The sequence below is a fragment of the Trichosurus vulpecula genome, chromosome 9 (genome assembly GCF_011100635.1).
Source record: "Trichosurus vulpecula isolate mTriVul1 chromosome 9, mTriVul1.pri, whole genome shotgun sequence".
NCBI lineage: Eukaryota > Metazoa > Chordata > Mammalia > Diprotodontia > Phalangeridae > Trichosurus > Trichosurus vulpecula.
In genome coordinates, this window is record NC_050581.1 from 6,855,180 (window position 1) to 6,876,891 (window position 21,712).

Genomic DNA, 21,712 nt, shown 5'->3' on the forward strand with positions numbered 1-21,712 from the left:
TGTACTGGTCATTACATTTCAGGGAAGTTGAGATACTATGGAGTGTACAAAAGAAGGTGACTGGAAGGATGAGGGATATTGAGGTCAAGCCATATGAGAGTAAGTTGAATGTAATAGGGCTGTTTAGCCTTGATGAAAGAAGATATGAACGGGACCTACCTGTCTTCAAACATTTAAAGGGGGTGTCATGTAGAAGAGGGTTTATATTGAGTAAGGACTATATTCTTTGCACCTTCAGTGCTTAGCACAGTGCCCAGTGCAAAGGAAGTACTTGATAAATGTTAATTTATGGACTGATTGCTTAGATCTAGAGGATAGAACCAGGAGCAAGCAATGGAAGTTGCAAAAAGAAGACAAGTTTCTTCACATTGTTATTTCCTTCAATGCTTATAGGATGAGAAGCTATCCAAGTGAGAGACGGGTGACTTAGTAGGTAGTGGATTATTCTCACTATAGGTTGTGAAGTAAAGGCTGAAAAACCATTTGTTTGGTGTATGGTAGACTAGATTCTTGGTATAGTGTGAGATGAACTAGTTGACCTCTGAGATCTTTGCTAACTCTGGAGAATAGAAGTCGTATCTTTTATTATTTTCTTTCTCTAAGGCCTACCACATTGGCCATGCCTAACTGAATATATAAATGCAATCCACATTTTTAAATAGATTTAATATTTTAACAACTGTTTCTAATATTTATGAAATCAGAATTTAAGCCTTTGGATGCAATGAATGGAAATTACAAAGGTAATTTCTTAACTAACAATAAATTATGGCAATATATGTGTGAGGATATGTGCGACAATTTAACAAAATTCTTCACAAAGCCCAGAAAATCAAGCAGAAGTGGAGGTTGGGGAATTAGCAGGCCCTAGCAGAAGAGCTATGCTTCAGAAATGTTTATTCTATATGAAAAAGAATGAGGTTTTCAGTTACTTTTCTCTTACTGGTACCAAAGATAGTGGTATTAGATCTGAATACAGAGGACAAGCTTCCCAAACACAAAAGAGGGCAACTGTCAGCCTCATATTTCACATTCTCCTCAAGTACAGATTTCTGATTAGGACTTTATTCACACCCTCTTTTACCTCCTTGTTCCTCAGGCTATAGATGATGGGGTTCAACATTGGAGTGATCACCCAGTAAGACAACCCAAAGATTTCATCAAAAAGCTTAGTGTCCTTAGAATTGGGCATCATGTACATGAAAAGGGCAGACCCATAGAACAAGATGACCACAGTCAAGTGGGCTGAACAAGTGGAAAAGGCTTTCTTCCTCCCTTCACTAGAGTTGATCCTCAAGATGGTGGAGAGGATGAAGATATAGGAGGAGAAAATGAGTAGCAAAGGTATGATTAAGACAAAGATACTTGCAATTGTTATGATAAGTACATTGAGGGAGATATCTCCACAGATAAGCTTGAAAAGGGCCAGGATTTCACAGGTAAGGTTATCAATTATGTTCTCACAGAAAGGCATTATCAGGGCAAGCACAGATTGTGTCAGGGAGTTCAGAAATCCTAGCATCCAGGTCCAAGCAGCCATTTTCACACAGAGTCCCTTGTTCATGATGATGGTGTATCTTAGGGGATTGCAGATGGCGACATACCGGCCAAAAGCCATCACAGCCAGGAGAATGCACTCTGTGGACCCCAATGCAAGAGAAATAACCATCTGCAGGGCACATCCAATGAAGGAAATGGATTTTCTCTGAGACACAAAAATTTTCAGCATTTGAGGGATTAAGGAGGATGTGTAGCAGATGTCCAGAAATGAGAGGTTCCCGAGAAAAAAATACATTGGGGTGTGGAGGCAGGAATCCAAGATGCTGATGATAAGGAGGATGCTGTTTCCCAGGAGAATCACCACGTACGTCAGCAGGCAGAGCACATAAAGAAGCATCTGGAGGCCTGGGTAGTTAGAAAGCCCCACCAGAAAAAACTCTGTCACAACCGTATAATTCCCCTTTTCCATGTTATTGTATTTAGGTCACCTAAAGGATTTAGGGAAAGAGACAGCTCATGTGTTACAATGATAAGTATCAGTGATTTATATTTGTAATTTAAAACACTATTTTCTCTTTTATCCATTATATTGTTTTATTTTATTACTATTTTCATTGACAAGTTAAAGCTATTCACATATAAACAAAACTGCAAGAAAAAGAAAATGAGAAAAGTGAGTATGCAGTATTATGCATGAAATTAAGGTAGAGTGAGGCACAAAATTCCAAGCACAATCAATATTGGCAAGGCTAGCAGTTACCAATAAATGAAGTCTTTCAGCTCCTCAGTAAGTCAAAAGACCACGATATGAGACAAGCTCGTGTTTTTGTTGTTTTTCTGGGAAGGACAGAAGAAAGAACAGAGAGCATCACAGATGGAAAACAATATTATTGGTCACAAAGTCAGAAGCAACATAGGCAGCAAAACAATATGATTAGTTGGAAATTTGGGGCTAGCAACAAATATTCTTTCCATCCTGCTATCAGGAAAGATTGATAGAGTCCATCTGCCTGTTAGTGGAACAGAGATAACAGACTTCCTTGTCATGGAGTGATTCATAGAAAAGCTAAACTTCTGACCCTAAGAGAAAACATATTGTCACCAATTGTCCGAGGAGACTCAGTGGTGTAGAAATAATGGATTTCCTTCAATTAAATGTAACTTATAGGGAAACAGAATTCTTAAACTTAAGATTGCAGGCTTCTTTTAACTAAAGTGTTTTAAAAACAAAACTAAACTTTTAAACTTAAATTAGAGAGGAAGACAACTTTTAAACATGCAAATTTCTCAATTGAATTGAAAGCAAAAATATATAGCTTTGCCAGTTACAGAACAGATCAATAAGAGAATGGAATCAAATATAAAATATAAACTCAATATTTTACATCTGCAAGGTGAAGCAAAAGTAGAATGTAAATTATATTGAAATAGTTATCAAAATATGGAAAAAATATTCATAGACCTCTGGTTAAGAAGCTCTGATATAGTATTCTATTCTAGTATTCTATACTAATAACTGCAAATTAGTGGCTCTGCCAAAGTACTAAGAGAAATTTGAGGAAGAAACGATCACTTTTGGTTTGGAGTTTGGGCAAGGGGAAATTAAAGATGAATTCTTGGATAAGGCTATACCAGAATTGCTCCTTGAAGGAAAAGAGACATTTTGATTGGCAGAAAAATAGGACCAATCCATTCCTCCCATGTGGGACAGAATGAATAAAAGCAGAACTGGGTAAAAACATAGTGAGTATTCCACATCATTAGGAATGGAGAATATGGGAAAGTTATGAGTGAGATAAGGCTGGTTAGGTAAGTTGGAATCAGATTGTAGAGGATCCTGCATGTCAGCCAAGAGAGTTAAAACTTTATTTGGTAGGCAATGGGCACTCATCAAAGGGTTGTAAGTTGAGAACCTACAGAATCAAAGCAACACAGTAGGAAAAAGGGTTTTTTTTTGGTGGGGAGGGCAGCTGGTGGAGGTATAGCTAGGAGAAGGGAGAGAGTAGAGTTAAAGAGTGATGATTAAAGAAATGAAGTCCTTGAGGAAATGGAGATGGGAACAAGAGCACAGGTGGAGGAGTTAGTCTTGGGAACAAGAAAGAAACTTCTTCCTCTGAGAACGTATTGAGGAGATGAGAGACAAGGATAAATTAGGAGGCTCTTGCAATAGTCCAAGGCAGAAGTGGTAAGAATCAAACTCAGGGTTGTGGTGATGTTGGAGAAAAGGGTGGAAGGAAGTAAGAGATAATACAGAGCCAAAATTGACAGTACTCAGCAACTGATGTGTGAGGGAGAGAGAAGAATTATAAACGCTTGATAAGTTTCAGATTACTGATGACTGGGAGAGTTGACAGGTACATCAACTGAAACAGAGAAACTGAAAGATGGGCAGGATTTTGTTTGGAGGGAGGATGAGTTCAGATTTGAAATATTGAATTTAGGGTGCTGGTATAGTGATATAGATGAGGCAAGTGAATGTAGGAGGTAGGAGCTTTTAGAATAAATGGGAGATGGGGATAGAGACTTAGTAATCATCGACATAAAGGAGTTAGTTATAGTAATAGGAGTAAATGACATCACCCAAACATAAAGGCTAGCGAGAAAGGAGATAGTGAACCATGAAAACTTTATTTAAGGGATAGATAGAGGTTGAAGAGGCAGCAAAGAGAGTGTGGTTGAAGGCAGAAGTGGAGAAATGTGAGTACAATATCGTCAGTACTGAGGGAGTAAAGTACATTGAGTGGAAGACAAAATGAAGGTAATTTGATTTGTCGATAAGTTGAACATCAGTTACTTCAAAGCAGGTGTTTACACACACACACACACGCACGCACGCACATGCACACACGCACACACATACAGACACACATATCTCTTTGTCTCACGGACCTCTTTGGCAATTTGTGGAAGCCTATGGAGTTCTTTGGCAGCAAAGTAGCACAGTGGATAGAGTGCTGGGCCTAGAGTCAGGAAGATTCATCTTGGTGAGTTCAAATCTGGACTCAGACATTCACTAGCTGTGTGACCCTAGGCAAATCACTTAACCCTGTCTGCTTCAGTTCCTTATTTGCAACATGAGCTGGAGAAAGAAATTGCAAACAATTCTAGGACCTTTGCCAAGAAAACCCCAAAGAAGGCCATGGATAGTTGGACCCGACAGAAAACTACTGAACAACAACAAATGCACCTTTTCTCAGAATAATACTTTTAAATGGATACAATAAGATACGTAGAACTACAAAGGATATGAATTGTATTGAAATAATTGTCAAAATACATTTAAAAAATCACAGACCTGAAAATTATCCATGGATCCTTTAGGGATTTGTGGAGTTCAGGTATAGAGCCTCTGCTTTGGAAAAAGCAGTTGCCCTAAAGTTGTCGGGAAAGAAGTAGATTATCAGCATTTTAAGAGGGAGTAGTTTCTCAAGAACTATAGACAAGTTTTCCAAACTCTGCTTTTTAGGAGTCTGACAATGCAGAGAGATTGAACAATAAGGTGAAGGGTAGTAAGGAAAGGTTGTTTTCTTTTCTTTGTAAAATATTAAGATATGGAGTTTTTTTTGAAGACAGAAAAGAAGGAGTCCATACAGAGGGAGATACTGAAGATGCATAAGAGAAAGGCTGATGATTAATGGAGTGAGGTCCTAGAGGGAATGAGGGGAAAAAACTGAAATTCTAACTGGATTGACTTTGGGAATAGAATCTAGCCTATGGCAGGCAAAAGTATACCACACTCTACTTTTTATAAAATTCTTTAATATTCTTATCTTATTAGATCTGTAAAAATAACACTTTGAAGGAGGCAGGGGTTAATATTATTATTTTAAATGTGAGTAAATTTAACTTAAGTCTTTATTACAAAATTCCAGCCTCACCTTTCTTTGGTCTTTTCTTGGAATAAATGCTATCTTCAGAGTTCTGTGAATAAATCTTCTGCCTGTGCTATTGATACCATCTTCTCCTATCCCTTTTCCAAAGTCTTGATGCATCAATGGGTCCCAATTTATTTTCCTCTCTCCCTTTTCACTCTTTTCTTCTCCTCTACAAACATGGATTGGTCTCCTGTACCATATAGGAAACTTACGTGGCTTTGTTACCCTGTCAATCAATTACACTATTTATCTCTATCTCCTTTACCACTCAACGTGCCCTTGTTACTTGCAAGAAATTCTTCCTGATCTTCATCCTAGACCCTTGTGCATGTCCTTTGATTGGATGCATGTTCAAGATATGTCTAATCTCTACATTCTCTTGTCATTTTAGTACATTTCTGATCTGCCCGAATTAAATCTGCTAACCTTACCCCCTCTAAAACAAAACAAAAACAAAAACTCGTACCACTGCTTTTGATCAATTCCTCTGTAGGCTTGTTATAACATATCTTCTCCATTTTCATAGTAGATAGGATGATTTACAGCCTCATAGTCTTCTGTAAAATGAGATAATGGTAACACCTGCTTCACAGAATTGTTGCGGGGATCACATTAGATAACACATGTTTGATCACTTGCCAACCTTTAGCATGATATAAATGCTAGATATTATTATGGTTATTATACTGGCCTCACCAACATATGTTCTGGGTTCTTTTTATGCCACTAGAATATTTCCTTAAACATATTTGAGGAGCAAGAACTAAGGGACAGAGAATCATTTTTTCCTCTGAGGTATTGTTATGTGGCCTCTGATTTAGATATCAAATTCTTCCATTCAGTGACAGTGAACCATAGAATGATAAAATGTGAGAACTTGTAGAAATCAGAATATATTGCATTGAATGCAATACCCAGAAGGGAACTTACAGCACAAAACACAGAAAGGAAGGCCTGGAGGAACATAAGAATACAGAGCATGAAATGAAAACCTGAAAGGAAATTAAATGTTAGATCTAGAAGGGACAAGAAAACAGAACATAAAATGTCACAGCTGAACGATACCTTAAAACAGATTATAGAAGTTGTGTTGAAATGGGGTTGGAATATAGAATGCCAGAGCTGGAAGGAACCTTGGAACACAGATTCTTGTTCAAACAATGGACTTAATTGATGAGAAACTGAGGCCCACAGAAAATCTAAGGCTTATTCAATACCCATGATGTAATTTAATAAAGGGTGATTTGATTGTTTTAATCATTCATGAGAGAGAGAGACAAGAGATTTCAAACTAATAGGTTCTTTCTGATTCAGAAAAATCCTTCATGCCTCTCTCTCACTTTGCTTTGCACTGTTTTTGCTTGGCACTTAGATGACCTCTATATTGGGGGTTTTCATATGGTCCAACCTGTCTTACATTCCCATCGCTATCAATATTTCTGTCCTAACTCAATTTCCATTCTACTTCATACTATCCCTTTCATCTCTGAAAAGGACCCTTTCTAGTATAGTACCCATGATCTTCATTTACCTTTTAGCTTAGAAGAGTCTTCATCTTCTCTTCCCTTCACGTCAAGTCATTTAGGTGCTGTTTTCCCATCCTTGTGAACAAATTTGGTAAAATATTGCCCACTTTTGCTCTTAAGTGATTATATTAACTTGTGTGGAGAGGAATCCTATGTTTCTAGTTCTTCCTTCCATGCCTGATCTAGCCTGTGGCCCCTGGAAAGTTTCAAAGGCTCAACTGTTGCATTTGTCCCTCCTCCAGTCTCCCTCGCCCCAATGTTCTTAGGGACTCTGTAATCCCTAAAGTAATTTAAAGTTTTAGGGAGGAACTGTGTGGGACTTAACTTTTAGAAGGTCTAGGAAAACTATCCTAATGACCTGATTACACTATGCTTATTAGACTTCTAGGACTTACCTTTCTAACTCTGCTCTTGATGTCATCCTTTTTCAAAACATCCCTCCCTCTAATCCTTACTCCATTAAATATTATAATTAATTTCCAGCTTACCTTTTCAATTCGTCCTTTTGCTTCTGCAAAACGTTCACATCTCTTCTATCCTGTAGGAAACTTGCCCTTAATAATATCACCTTTTCAGGCTATTATTATTACTATTTCTCTTTTACTGCCCCAACTTCTCCAGCCCCATTTGGGTCTACTAGCTAAATCCATGTATCTGTTCCTCAGAAATAACATTTCATTTCCCATTTCCTTGTGTTCGAATTGCCAATCCCCCACGCCTAGCATGTTTATTCTCAAGTTTCCACCCCAGGATCCTTTTCCCCCTTCAAAATATAGCCCAAACACTATATTATGTATGATTCTATTCCTTAGTTCCCCTCTGACTTCTAGAATACTGTGCTAACTAGATTGTATCTATATAAGATTTGTGCATTCTTGCAGGTTGTCTTAACGTATTGATATGACTAGACGATGGCATTGATAAATATAATCTGAGGCCTGACTCACCTCTGAAGACAGGAAGAAAGCCAAGGGCCAGGCATACCTGAATGGAATGGACAGGCAGGTCTAAGGAACACCACCAAGGCTAGGAAGTATTTTTTTCCAAAAAACAAAACAAAACAAAGCAGTATTTTCAGTGTATCTCTTTAGCCCATAGTGAAGAAGATATTGTGGAGTTTCTTAAAATTGAGTTTTCTCTAACTGAGCTACTGGGTTCATGCCAAAATATTTTTATTTTTAAAAAATGGCTGCTTCTAAGTCAAGAGTTTATTTTCTGATACACTAGATATGCCTTGAGTCCAAACCATGCTTTCAATTCCTTTGCCCATTTGGGTCATTCTGACTATTCATCCTCTTGGGTTGTGTAATTCCTTTTCTATCAGTCCTAATCATCTATCAAACCCCTCTTACAAAAGTATCAGACATGAGAGAGATGATGGCCAGAATTACTTCTAGCTATCAGTGCTACTATTGACTTCTCAATTCTGTAAACATAGTCTCACCCTTCATCCATCTCAGTATAGTCGCTAAAGTATCCCCTAATGTCGTGATATCAGGGATTTTTGAATCTGGGAATTCACAAAATGCTGACTGATTTTTTTTCTTAGGATTTTCCCAATTCTTTTTCAGTTTTTAAAAACAATCTTTTCATATTCTTACAATAAGAATGCATTTATAACATTCAGAATCCTGTTTTATATCCATTTGTAATGACAATTTAGATTTGAAGATCTTTCCCACCCATTAATAAGCCATGTGATCTGCCTATGTCACAGGAAGCCTAAGTCACTTGTGGTAGGAGGAGCTTGCTGAGAGGAAAAGGAAAGTGTGTTGCAGGAAATGTGGAGAGAGAGCAGTTAGAGCTGAGGGAGAGAGCAGATGTGTAGTGGCTGTGACTGTATTTGTGGGAAGGCCCCCACAGGGGGAGAAGATGGTTTTGGGATGGTGAGGCTCCATGCTGTGGTATTGTGTATTGAATTCTTTGCTGCTATGATAAATTGGGCTTATTGGTTATGGGATTTGGTCCTTCGGTGTCTGAATAAATGTTTTACTTCTTCTGCCTTGTATGTGAAGAATCTCTTATATTTTGAGATATAGAACCACATAGGCATTTTGACAATTATTATCTATATTGTGATAATTGCCTTGCTAATATACCATTGAACAACCATACTTATTAAACATGTGAAGTTCTATCTTTTAAGTCATTGTAATATATTTGGGTTTTTTTGGAGGGGGGAAGAGAGGGCAATTGGGGTTAAGTGACTTGCCCAAGGTCACACAGTTAGTAAGTAAGTCAAGTGTCTGAGGCCAGATTTGAACTCAGGTCCTCCTAACTCCAGGGTTGGTGCTCTACTCACTGCACCATCTAGCTGCCCCTATAACATGACATTTGTTATAATGGTAAGCAAGAATGATAAGATAATCACTAAAATGTAGCATATACAGTAGTACTCAACAAAACTTTATTCATATGAATTTAATATATTTAAAATAAATGATAAACAGATAAAGATTGCAGCATCTCTCTTAATGCTAATTAAATAGTTCCAAGTTCCAACCTAGTTAATTAAATATTATTTATTAAATATTCTGTTCCCATAATCTTTTTACTTCTCTCTCATTAAAGACTAACACATCTCTCTCTCTCTCTCTCTCTCTCTCTCTCTCTCTCTCTCTCTCTCTCTCTCTCTCTATCTATCTATCCCCATTCCAATGTGTCTGAAAGGAAAGCTATCATGGTCAAAATTAACTCTATCACTGCTACAATTGACTTCTGATTTCTATGAACATAGTTTCACCATTCAGCCATCTAAGCATAGCAGCCAAAGTATTTCAAGAATTCTCTTCATAATGTTCGTAATTCAGATCCTAATTAAAGAAGTTCTCAGAGTCCTTTAACTCTATACCTTATTCAATCTCCCTCCAGACATGATAGTTTATATATATATTTATAGTTTATTAACTCCCAAATTAAAATAAAGCAGACTGTCTTTCATGGGTTTATTTCCTCTAAGAGATAAAGTAACAGTATTCGTAGGTCTTATGGAGGGTCTATTGAAGCTGGTGTTGTATTTTCCCAATTATATAAAAAACCAATTTTAACATTCATTTAAAAAAAATTGAGTTTCAAATTCTCTCCTGCCTCCCCCCTCCAAGATGGTAAGCAATTTGATGTAGGTTATACATGTGTGGTCATGCAAAAATATTTCCATATTAGTCATGTTGTGAAAGAAGACACAAAAACCCTACAAAAATAAAATGGAAAAAATATACTTCACTCTCATTCAGATTCCATCAGTTCTTTCTTTGGACATGGATAGCATTTTTCTTCATGAGTCGTTTGGAATTTTCTTGAATAATTGTATTGGCTTAAAATAGCGAAGTCGGTCACAGTTGATCATTGTACAATATTGCTGTTATGATGTACAATGTTCTCCTGGTTCTGTTCGTTTCACCACCTCAGTTCACATAAGTCTTTCCAGGTTTTCTGAGAGAATTCTGCTCATCATTTCTTATAGAACTATAGTATTCCATCACAATCATATACCACAACTTGTTCAGCCATTCCCCAATTGATGGGTATCCCTTCAATTTCCAATTCTTGGACACCACTAAAGGAGCTGCTATAAATATTTTTGTACATATAGGTAGTTTTCCATTTTTTTGTCTCTTTGGGATACAGACCTAGTAGTGGTATTGCTGGATCAAAGTTTTATAGACCTTTGGCCATAGTTCTAAGTTGCTCTCCAAAATGGTTAGATCAGTTCACAACTTCACCAACAGTGCATTAGTGTCCCATTCCCCTCTAACATCCCCTCTAACATTTATCCTTTTCCTTTTCTGACATGTTAGCCAATCTTATAGGTGTTAGGTACCTCAGAGTTGTTTTTATCTGCATTTATTTAACCAATAGTGATTTATAGCATTTGAGCTTAAGTATTTAAGGACAGTTTCTAATAATTCCTCTAAATTTGATGTTATGCAAAAGGAAATTTAATTTTTCATCTTTAACTCATGCTTACTCAGCTTGAATACATGTGACTTATTTTAATAAAAGACAACCATAAGCCCCAGGCTACAGAGTGGCAAAACTGCAGAGGCAGCATAGAAGCAGAAAGAGTTGAGAGATACTGTACTTCAGATACTTGTTATGTGTGTATAAAAGAGTGAAAATTACACATTCTACTTTGTAGTCATACTCACACATGTTTCCAGGAAGAGCAGTGCTACTGTTGGATGCAAAGGAATGAGTCTCCCCCTTAAAGGAGGGAACTGAAAACCTCAGATTTTTCGTATTTTTCTTAAGAATAGATTTCTCAATAGAATTTTCTCTACAGCCCCCTTTACCTCCTTGTTCCTCAGGCTGTAGATGATGGGGTTCAGCATTGGGGTAACCACTCCATAGGACAGTGAAATGATCTCATCATAAGTCTTTGATTCCCTGGACTTGGGCTTCATGTACATGAAAAGAGCGGACCCATAGAACAAGACCACCACAGTCAGGTGGGCTGAGCAGGTGGAGAAAGCTTTTTTCCTTCCCTCACTTGAATTGATCTTCAGGATAGTAGAGAGGATGAAAACATATGAGAAGAAAATGAATAGCAGAGGAATAATTAAGAAAACAATACTTGCAATTGTCATGACAAATACATTGAGGGAAATGTCTACACAAATAAGCTTAAGAAGGGCCAGGATCTCACAGGTAATGTGGTCAATGATATTCCCACAGAACGGCATCATCATAGCAAGAGTAGTTTGTACCAGGGAGTTCAGACACCCTATAATCCAAGTCCAAGCAGCCATTTGCACACAGAGTTCCTTATTCATGATGATGGTATATCTTAGGGGATTACAGATAGCTATGTACCTGTCATAGGCCATAACTGACAGCAGCAGACACTCTGTGGATCCCAATCCAAGGGACATAAACATCTGAAGTGCACATGTCGTGAAGGAAATGGATCTTCTGTCAGACATAAAATTAACCAGAATTTGGGGAACAGAGGCAGATGTGTAGCAGATATCCAGGAAGGAGAGGTTCCCAAGGAAAAAGTACATAGGGGTATGAAGGCAGGGATCCAGGATGCTGATGACAATAAGGAAGCTGTTTCCTAGAAGAATCACCAGGTACATCACTAGGCAGATCACATAAAGAAACAACTGGAGGCCTGGGTACTGAGAAAGTCCAATCAGGATAAACTCAGTCACAGCTGTGTAATTCCCTTTGTCCATGTTATTTCATTGCAGTCACCTATGGGAGTGATGGAAGGACACTGGTCATAACAATTGGATTGAACAATAATAATGATTTATATTTGTATTGTATATACTTAGTTTTATTTCTTTTTATGTGGATTAATAATTTTATTTGGTTTCCATTGATGGGCGCAGATGTTCAAATATATGAACACAAATGGGAACAAAAAAGAGAAGAAAAACATGCATTTGAACTTAAGTAAAAAAGCTGATATTAATACTTGTAAATATTTAATAAATTTATCATCTTTAATTTCTAATATGGCAAATATTGAAATATAATTCACATAAACAAATGCTCCTTGGTTTCCTTATTAATTTTTAAGAGTTTAGAGGTGTCCAAAAAGTGCTACATAAATGTTAGCTTTTACTAGTTATTATCCAATCAATTTTTAGCAAGATCAGCTTCTGGCATTCCTTGGAATAGCTGTTGTAGATCATCAAATTGAGGGAGAAAGCACAGTTCGCTCTGCTCCCAGAAGCTCAAAAGTGTGGATCAGTCAAACAGGAGGTATTTAAGGTTTCTTGCCCAAGTTTACCAAATTCAGTAAAACCTTTCCTTTGACCCAATTCTACATACCGTCCTAGGACCTGTCACTTGGACATACATTTAATCCAAGTGAAAGGATAAGCAGTAGCTCTGGATGGTATGATGTCAATTTAGAAAATTATCTTCATTAAAATATTTCAAGTTACTGCTGTCTTTTGTATTTTTATTAATGACTTAGATAAAGATATGGATCATATATGTATATAAAATTTGGAAATTACATATGGATGGGAAAGAAAGATAAATTAGTGAAAAATAATTTATTAAATTTTTATGTGTTGAGCATATATATATAAAAGTGAGAGAGTTCCTACCCTCAACAAGTATACATTCCAGTAAAGGAGATAATGCATATAGGAGATTGGTGGCCAGACAAAGGACTCAGTTTGGGCAACCATAGGAATGGTAAGTACACTACAATAAGTGAAGATCATACCCTTTTCAGACATAGCGGTATTACTAATTTGATTATATTTCTCAGCAAGATACAATAAAAAGGCAGGGCATATATAGATGCTGGGTAAAGAATCTGAACGACTGTTATGTGAAAGAGGGATTTAGCTTGTTTTGTTTAAAAAGAGAATACAGAACTAAGAATAATTGGTAGAAGTGGCAAAGAAGCAAATTTGGTCCTTTTGAAATCTACTGGGAGTAAGGTGTTTGTACTTGATTAACTTTGACATAAGGCAAATTGTGGTAAATATAAAGGTCAAGAGAAAATAATATAAGAAATTCAACAAGAGAACAACCATTTTCAGGAGAGATGAATGAATGTTTTTGGAAGAGTTTACACTAGAAATTGGTCTGGAAGGAAGAGATTTTTAAAATAGGTAAGTATAGGAGAGTTTCATTTCTGGGTTAGGGAACATGGTGAACAAAAGTGAGGAGATGGAAGATGGCAGGGTGGAATGTGGAGTGGTGCCTGGAAAAGTTGGCTGGATCCAGATTGAGAGGGCCTTCCAAGCTCAGCTTTGCTCACAGGTCACCAGCCTGAGCTGTTTCTAAGGTACTGAAAAAACACAACAGTCAGGGTCCTAAAAAGGAAAAGTGAGATTGAACCCTCCAAAACTTGGCACTAATGTAGTCTAAAGTCAAGAAACAGATGAGAAGAATTTTGAGCAAAAAAATAAAAAAAGAATCAAATCATGAAAAGCTATTATGGTAACAAGTATACTTAAGACACAAACCCAGAAGAGAATGTCCCCAAAACATCTGCAAGCAAAAAGAAAATTCAGAGAAAAACTCCAAAACATCTACAAGGAAAGAGAAAATACAGAGAAAACTGCAGCATGAGAACAAATTTAACTGTAATTCCTGGAAGTGAAGTGCGTTACAGAAATAGTTAAGGGAAGTTGTCTTTTTTTAATAAATGAAATGAGAGCATGATGAAAAAATTGGAAAAGAATGAGAATTATGGAAGAGAGAATTTTAAAGGAAATTAACTTGGCACAATAGGCATAACCTTGGCCAAGAGTTAAAGTTTTGTTTCATAGGCAATGGAGATTCACTGAAGGTTTTTGAGTCCAGAAGAGAGTATATCAGAGCAATGCAGCAAGAAAAGTATTTTGGCAGTAGGATTTCAGAGGAACAAGCCTCAGAGGCACAGACGCTAGCTAAGAGACTATGGTTTCGATAACATGCTGAACTTGGGATCAAGAATGACTAAATTAAAATACTGCCATAAGCAAATCCCTCAACCCCTTCTTTCCACATTCCATCCTCTTTTCTTCCTAATTCTCTCCTCACACCCCACCCCCATCTCTAAGTCTCTAAGGTGAAGAGTTGTTGTCTAATTGCATTGGAAGGGAAATTATTCTCATTGGGAATTTTCCATACCATTGCAGGTCCGACGGAGGGAGGGGATATATGTATGTGCACACATATGTGTACATATATGCATACCTATATACATGTATATACACCCATATGCACCCATATACATACATGTATATACACACACACACACACACACACACACACACACACATAACAAAACGCAAAGGTTAATTATCTCCTCACAATTGGTATCCAAGAAGCCTTATTACTGGGTGATGGGTTATAGTGGTAATGCTCACAATTAATACTTTGGGGTGATGAGCAGAAAGAGGACTTGAAGTATCATACTAGAGCTGGAAGTGACCAGAGGAGCCATTTGTCCAAGTCCTGCATTTTGTGCAATGGGAAACATAGAGTCAGAATTTGTTTCGAATCAGGGACTGGAATGTAGGACTCAGGTCTCCTAACTTTTAGGTGGTGCTTCTTTACTCAAGTTGTTGACATTTGGCTTTTCTTGGGGGAATAGGGGAAGTTGCCTTTCCAGGGGGAGGATCCATTAGTTTTATGATTCAGGGTAAGAAGCCAAGAAGGGAAAGGGACCTTCCAGGTACACCCTGACCCCAAGCTTAACAACTCTATTGGAGTCTATTCTGAGGGGAGGTTTGAGCAGCTTGGGAGGAGGAAGCTTCCCAGGATAGGAGAGTCAGGGGCTGTTTCAAGAATCTGGCTAGCAGCTGCTGTGGGGGGTGCAAAATCAACAACAACCAGCTCACAGAATGCTGCAAGCTCAGGTTCTTTTGATCTGCTTTACTAAGAAAAGTGATGTTAAGGGGTTAACAGGCTTACTTTAATTCAGCATACAAATACCATTCACTCAGTTCAGGGGAAAAAGTCAGCACCCTGAACTTCAGAGCAAATGCAAACAAATTACAAACATCAACAGGCAGGCTAAATACAATTCATAGTTACCAACATCTAAGTTCAGCCCGGGAGCTCATAACAAAGGCCGGCCCAGAGTCACACATGCCACCATTGCTGTGGGTCAGAGCTCCGAAAAAGAGAAAGCCAACCCCTGGTTTTATATCTTTTTCAGGGTCAAGGGTGAGTCACACATGCGACTCACCCGCGTGACCTAAAATCGTCACAAAGATGTGACTTAAACCCATGTGGTCTAAAAGCCTCTGATGTCACAAACATGTCACTCAAACCCAGGTAAACTAGGCTTTCCCTTGAGGCAAGGAGATCACCAAGGACTCCTAATTTAATCAAACTCTTCAAGGGCACTTGGTTGAACTAAGTGCTAAGAACCCATTTTGATTGCCAACACAGGGGCATCCCGAGAAGACCCGATCCTCTAGCGGTAGAAGAAAAGGAGTAAGTGCCTATTGTGTGCTAGACACTGTGCCAACAACTTTATAAATATTATTTCATTTGATCCTCACAACAACCCTGGGAAATGGATGCTATTATTATCCTGATTTTACAATTGAAGATACTAAGGCAAACAGAAGTTAAATTATTTGCCTGGGTTCACAAAGCTAGTAAGTGTCTGAGCCTGCATTTAAACTTAGATCTTCCCGACTTGAGCCTGCACCATCTAGTTGCCCTAGCTAGCATTTTAACTAAAAATAATTATGCATAGTTGTTTTAAATATATTGATTTCTATTCCTGATCTAAAAAGATTAGAATCAGGAGATCTTGCCAACTGTATTCTCTAAATTTCCCTCTTCACATCTTTAAAATTTCTCCATATTCTGACCTTTGTTTTTGTTTCCGAGGAAGAAACGTCCCCATTATTTTCCACGGCTGACTGTTATGCCCGTATTCTTGATCCTATCTTTTCCTACCACCCTTACGCTATGTTAATTATTTCCATTTCTTTTAATCTTTTCCTTGAGTTTTTCCATTCTACAAATGCACTCATGTCTCTCCCATTCTGAAAGAAACTTTCCCTTGATCTTGGCCTTGTATTGTGCTATTGTACTATTGAACTCTTCTCTTTTCCTTCTACTTGAACTTCTAGAAATGCTCCCTCCAGTTTATCACTACCCTCTTACTGCTTAGCTTCTTGCAATTTGGTTCTTGTTGCCACTAATCCACTGAGATGCTCCTTGCTCTTTCCTCCTTTTTTGCTAGGGCCTCATCTACTTTAACTTATTGCACGGATAATAAAGAGATCTCAAACATTCTGCTTCTCATCTCACCTGTCCCCTTGGTTGTAACAGTTTCCTTCACAGGCCACACCCTCTACCAAGTTGGGGAAGATAACCTCACTTAGAGGTCTTTAAATTAGGTTCCGTGATCACTTCCTCACCAAGTAATTCTGCATTTTCCACAATTTCTTTGATTTACTTACTTCTGATAATAGCTACTTTCTTGAAAACACTTGAGATTAGAAAAATAAGGGTGGGAGAATTGGTTTCTTGCTAAAATTTGCACCCTGGTGGCTAGTTTAGCTATTCCTGTCTTGGATCCAGGAGCACTGAATCCTGGAATTATCAAAATATACAATATTAGAAATAGATGGAGATGGGGACTTGACCTGTGATTTCATCAGCACAAAGAAGTCCGGAGTGTGGAAATTCCCTCTACCAATGTGGATCCTACCTTCTCTTGAAATCATATTTTTAGAATTACTCAGACGACTCAAAGATTGTGACTTGCCCAAGTTACGCAGCCAGCAAGCATGGGTCAGAGGTGGAATTCGAACCCAAATTTTCCCAGCTTCAAGGCTCACTCTATCCATAACACCAAGTTGTCTCTCATTAGAGCTAGAAGGACACAGGATCTAGAACAAAAAAGTTTAAGAAGAAGAATGGAAGTTAGAAACTAGCACATAGAATGTCAGAGTTAAAATGGTGTCTTAGAAAAGGGAATTTGGAATGTCAGTGTTGCAAGGTACTTTAGAACACAGAAGATAAAATAGCAGAGTGAAAGGAACTTTAGAACATAGAGCATAATAAATACTTGTTTAATATTAGGAGAATGAACATAGAATTTAAGAGCTTTGATGGACTATTTTTGTAGAGGAGACACTTGACTACCAGAGAAAATACAGGGATGTGTCACTACTAGAAAAGCTAGATGGAATTCAATAAAAGTTGAACTGATACTGTAATCATTCTGAGCAAGATGCATAGGAAAGTCTAATTGGCAGAAATATCTCCTTGCCACCTCAATAAAATACACCTTCAAGTCTCCTGTTCAATTTGCATTTTCTTTCCTTAAAACTATTTGACCTTGCATGATAGGATTCCTTATTTGGTCCCACTTATCTTACATTTCTTTTCCATTCAACATTTCTTTCCCAGGTTTCATTGCCTATTTTCGTTTCCATTTTCATCTCTGAAAATCTAGGGTCCTTCTAACCATTTTTATTTACCTCTCAGAGTGAGATCCAAGCCTTCTCCTTTGTTTATGCCAGGTCATTTAGCTGATGTTTCTCCAGCATTCTGAGCAAATAAATTATTTAGGTAGCACCAAATGCATAGTTGTGCTCCCTGATTGTATATCCCTGTCGTATGCGAGGCTGAAATTACTTTTACTGAAGGCAATGTACAACTTCCCCTTTCCTTCTAAGTATGTTCCTGTGATATTATACAAAGAGTCAGATTTTTATAATTAAGAAATACTTTGAAAAATTGGCAGAATCAACAGGATGCTCCCACTTTTACTACTCTTATAACAATAGCTTGTCCATACATTTCCAGATCTGCTGTAAATGTATGTTACAGTCTGTGGTCCCTGGATATTTCCAAAGGACCAACCATTAGCTACAGATGCCAATTTAACACCCCTCCCACCACAGCCCCGCCCGAGGGTCTTTAGAGACTCTTGGTATTCCCTGAAGTAATCTAAAGTGGTAAGAAAGAACTTTGTGCAAGGTAGCAACTTTTTGAAGCTTTAGAGATAAAGTAATAACAGCCTAATTACAACAACATTACAACTAACAGGTACAAGAAATGGCACAATAAACTGTACAAAACAGGAAGGCTCAAGTTTCTTCTCGCTTGGTCAAACATTGGGGTAGTGACACAGTTATCTGCATGATTCAGACCAGATTTCCAGCTTTTCTAACATTTCTGGATATTGACAACTGTTGAAGACTCTGGATCAAACATACTCATCTATTTCATGATATTCTATTCCTCCATTCTCCTTCCCCTCCACACACACTTGGATATGTGCACCAATATCTGTGGTGCTGTGTAAGTCCCGCTTCTAGTCCATTCTAGAATATTGGTATCTATACCTACAGGAGAGATGAGCCTATAATTTTTTGTATCAGTCAGTCAACTAGCATTTTAAAGCACCTACTATGTGCCAGACAGTATGCTAAATGCTAGGGATACAAAGAAAGGCAAAAAAGTTCTTGCTACCAAGGAGCTTGGTTTTATGGAGGAGACAACATGCTGACAACTATGTACAAACAAGATGTATATACAGTATCTATCTATCTATCTATCTATCTATCTATCTATCTATCTATCTTCACAAGTCATTAAGATATTGAATGAATGGGGGCAGAGCCAAGATGGTGGAGAAAAAACAGGGAAACCTGAGTTCTCCTACATTCCTCTCTAAACAACTTTAAATAATTCCTCAAAATCAATTATGGAACAGCAGAATCCACAAAAGGAAGGGGTGAAATTTTTTTGGAGTCCAAGGCAACTTAGAGGGTCAAAAGAAAAAGTCTGTAACACTGGGGTGAGGGTAGAATGCAGTCCAGGCCAGGCAATATCCTGGCAAGATAGCAGCAGGCCTGCCTCAGCAAGCCAGCAGCAAGGCCCTGTACAGCCAGCAGTGGGTGAGCAAGCTAGCAGCAGGCCTTGGGGGCAACTGAATAGGCAACAGTGGCTTCCAGAGCTCTCACCCACACAGTAAGGGTGTCGGGCAACTGGTAGGAAGGAGATTACGTGGGTCCCTTTGCTGGCACTGGGTGCAGTAAATCCATTGTAGTGCTCACATGCAGAGCCAGATTGCAGTTTTGAGTAACAGTCCCATGGAAAGAGAAAGCACTAATACACTAGAGTTCCTGGTCACAAGGGAGCAGGGACCCTGGTCACAGTTCCAAGGCAGAGAACAGTAGCACAGTTCAGGAGAGTAGTAAACATACCTCTCCTTAAAAAATATCACTTTGTAAGAATTGAAAACTGATAGACCCCCTCAGAACTAGCTCTGAAATAAGCTGAACAAAAAACCTGAATCTTAGGACAATGCTACCTACAGCCTGGGAGCAGAGTGTATAACATAAAGCAGTATAACATAAAGTAAAAAGTAAAAGCTCAAATTTGTAGAGAACTGAATCAAATTTATAAAAACAAGGGGTAACCCAACTGATATTTATCAAATGATATCAAAGGATATAAATAGGCAGTTTTCAAAGTAATTAAAGCTATCTATAATCATATGAAAAATGCTCTAGACCACTATTGATAGAAATTAAAAATACAAATTAGTACAAATTAAATAATACAAATTAAAACAACTCAGACACACAAGTCATCAAGTTGGGTAATATGATAAAAAAGGAAAATGACAAATATTGGAGAGGATGTGGGAAAATTGAGATACAAATGCATTCTTAGTAGAGTTGTGAATTGATCCAACCAATCTGAAGAATAATTTGGAACTATGCCCAAAAGGCTACAAAGCTATGTATATTTTGACCAGCAATATAGCTACTAGGTCTGTATCCCCAAGAGATAAAAAACAAAAGGACCCATATATACAAAAATATTTATAGCAGCTCTTTTTGTGGTGATATTGAGGGGATGCCCATCAATTGGAGAATGGCTGAACAAGCTGCGGTATCTAATTGTGATAGAATACTATCGTACTATAAGAAATGACAAATAGGGTGCTCTCAGAAAAACCTGCAAAGACTTACATGAATTGATGCAAAATGAAGCAAGCAGAACCAGGAGAACACTGTACACAGTAAGAGCAATATTGTATGATGATCAACTGTGACTGACTGAGCTGTTTTCAGCAATATAGTCAACCAAGACAATTCCAAAGGGCTTATGATGAAAAATGCTATCCACATCCAGAGAAAGAACTGATGGAGTCTGAATGCAGATTGAAGCACACTTTTAAAATTTTCTTTATTTTTCTTATTTTTTTTTCATTTTACAACATGACTAATCTGGAAATATGTTTTGCATGACTGCACATGTATAATGTGTATAATTGCTTGCCTTCTTAATGGGGAGGGAATGAATGGAGGGAGAGCATTTGGAACTCAAAATAAAAAAAATGAATGTTAAAAACTTTTTATATGTAACTGGGAAAAATGAAATATTAAACAATTTTAAAGAAGATTAAAGAAGAATGACAAAAGGTTTCTGAAACTTAAACCTAGGAGGTAAAGAGAATGAAGGAGAGAGTTCCAGGTATAGGGAGAAAGTCAGTAAAAACACTTGAAATCAGGAGATGGACTATTATGGATGAAGAACAGCAAAGACGTCAGTGTCACTGGATCTAAGAGGAGAGTAAGGCATAAAAAGAATGAAAAAATGTCAAGTGGGAGGAGGATCAGTTTATAAAAAATCAAAAGAATTTTTATACAGTTTGGTCTCAAATATTATGATTAGTGAATCCCCTTAAAGTGGTTGTATTATTTGAATTTGCACTGTGGATTTCCATTGGACTGGAAATAGTTATTATGTTTTATAATTATAAAAACTTCAAACAGCACAAATTTGAATACATTCAATCACTTTAGGGGTATTTGCTATTTACACTAATCAAAACCCATTTTTTCTTATCCTAGAGAGAGTAAGAACCCACTAGAGTTTATTGAATGATGTGTGTGTGCATGCATGCCTGTGTATGTGTGCGTGTGCGTGTGTGTGTGTGTGTGTGTGTGTGTGTGTGTGATATGGTCAGATTTTTGGTTTTGGCAGATAAATTTGACAGATGAATGGAGGGTGGATTGGAGAGGGGCGAGACTTGAGGTAAGGAGATAAACCAAAAGGCTATTGCAGTAGTCCAGGAATAAAGTGATGAGTACCCGTAGCAGGGTGTTTATGGTGTTGGACTTGGTGTCAGACCCACCTTGAGAGGGTGGGTACAGGGTTAAATGATAAGACTTGACTATTGGTTTGCTATGGGTATGTATTTGAGAGAATGAGAAGTTGAAAGTAGCACCTAAACCATGACCTTAGGTGACTGGGAGCATGGTGGTAACCTTGACAGCAATAGGGAAGGTAGGAAGAGTGGAGGGTTTAGGGGCAGGGGAGGTTAGTGAGTTCAGTTTTGGACATGCTGAATTGAAGATG

At 37.8% G+C, this 21,712-nt stretch overlaps 2 protein-coding genes across 2 annotated transcripts; both read right to left on the reverse strand.

The window, feature by feature from the left end:
• Positions 1–1,027: 1,027 nt before the first annotated feature.
• On the reverse strand, positions 1,028–1,969 carry LOC118831550 (olfactory receptor 13D1-like). The gene has a single exon (XM_036738931.1). The coding sequence runs from the start codon at positions 1,967–1,969 to the stop codon at positions 1,028–1,030; it is 942 nt and encodes a 313-aa protein (XP_036594826.1).
• A 9,158-nt stretch (positions 1,970–11,127) lies between these two features.
• On the reverse strand, positions 11,128–12,078 carry LOC118831136 (olfactory receptor 13D1-like). The gene is made up of 2 exons (XM_036738303.1): positions 11,547–12,078; positions 11,128–11,354 (listed from the first exon to the last, which is right to left on the reverse strand). Exons 1-2 carry the CDS (start codon positions 12,076–12,078, stop codon positions 11,128–11,130), a joined length of 759 nt encoding a protein of 252 aa, XP_036594198.1.
• Positions 12,079–21,712: the final 9,634 nt, after the last annotated feature.

Coding starts and splice junctions, on each gene's coding strand:
- LOC118831136 (XM_036738303.1), bottom strand. CDS start 12,078: ATGGACAAAGGGAATTACACAGCTGTGACTGAGTTTATCCTGATTGGA. Junction 11,355..11,546: donor TATCATTGACCACATTACCT/GTGAGATCCTGG, acceptor CCACCTGCTCAG/CCCACCTGACTGTGGTGGTC.
- LOC118831550 (XM_036738931.1), bottom strand. CDS start 1,969: ATGGAAAAGGGGAATTATACGGTTGTGACAGAGTTTTTTCTGGTGGGG.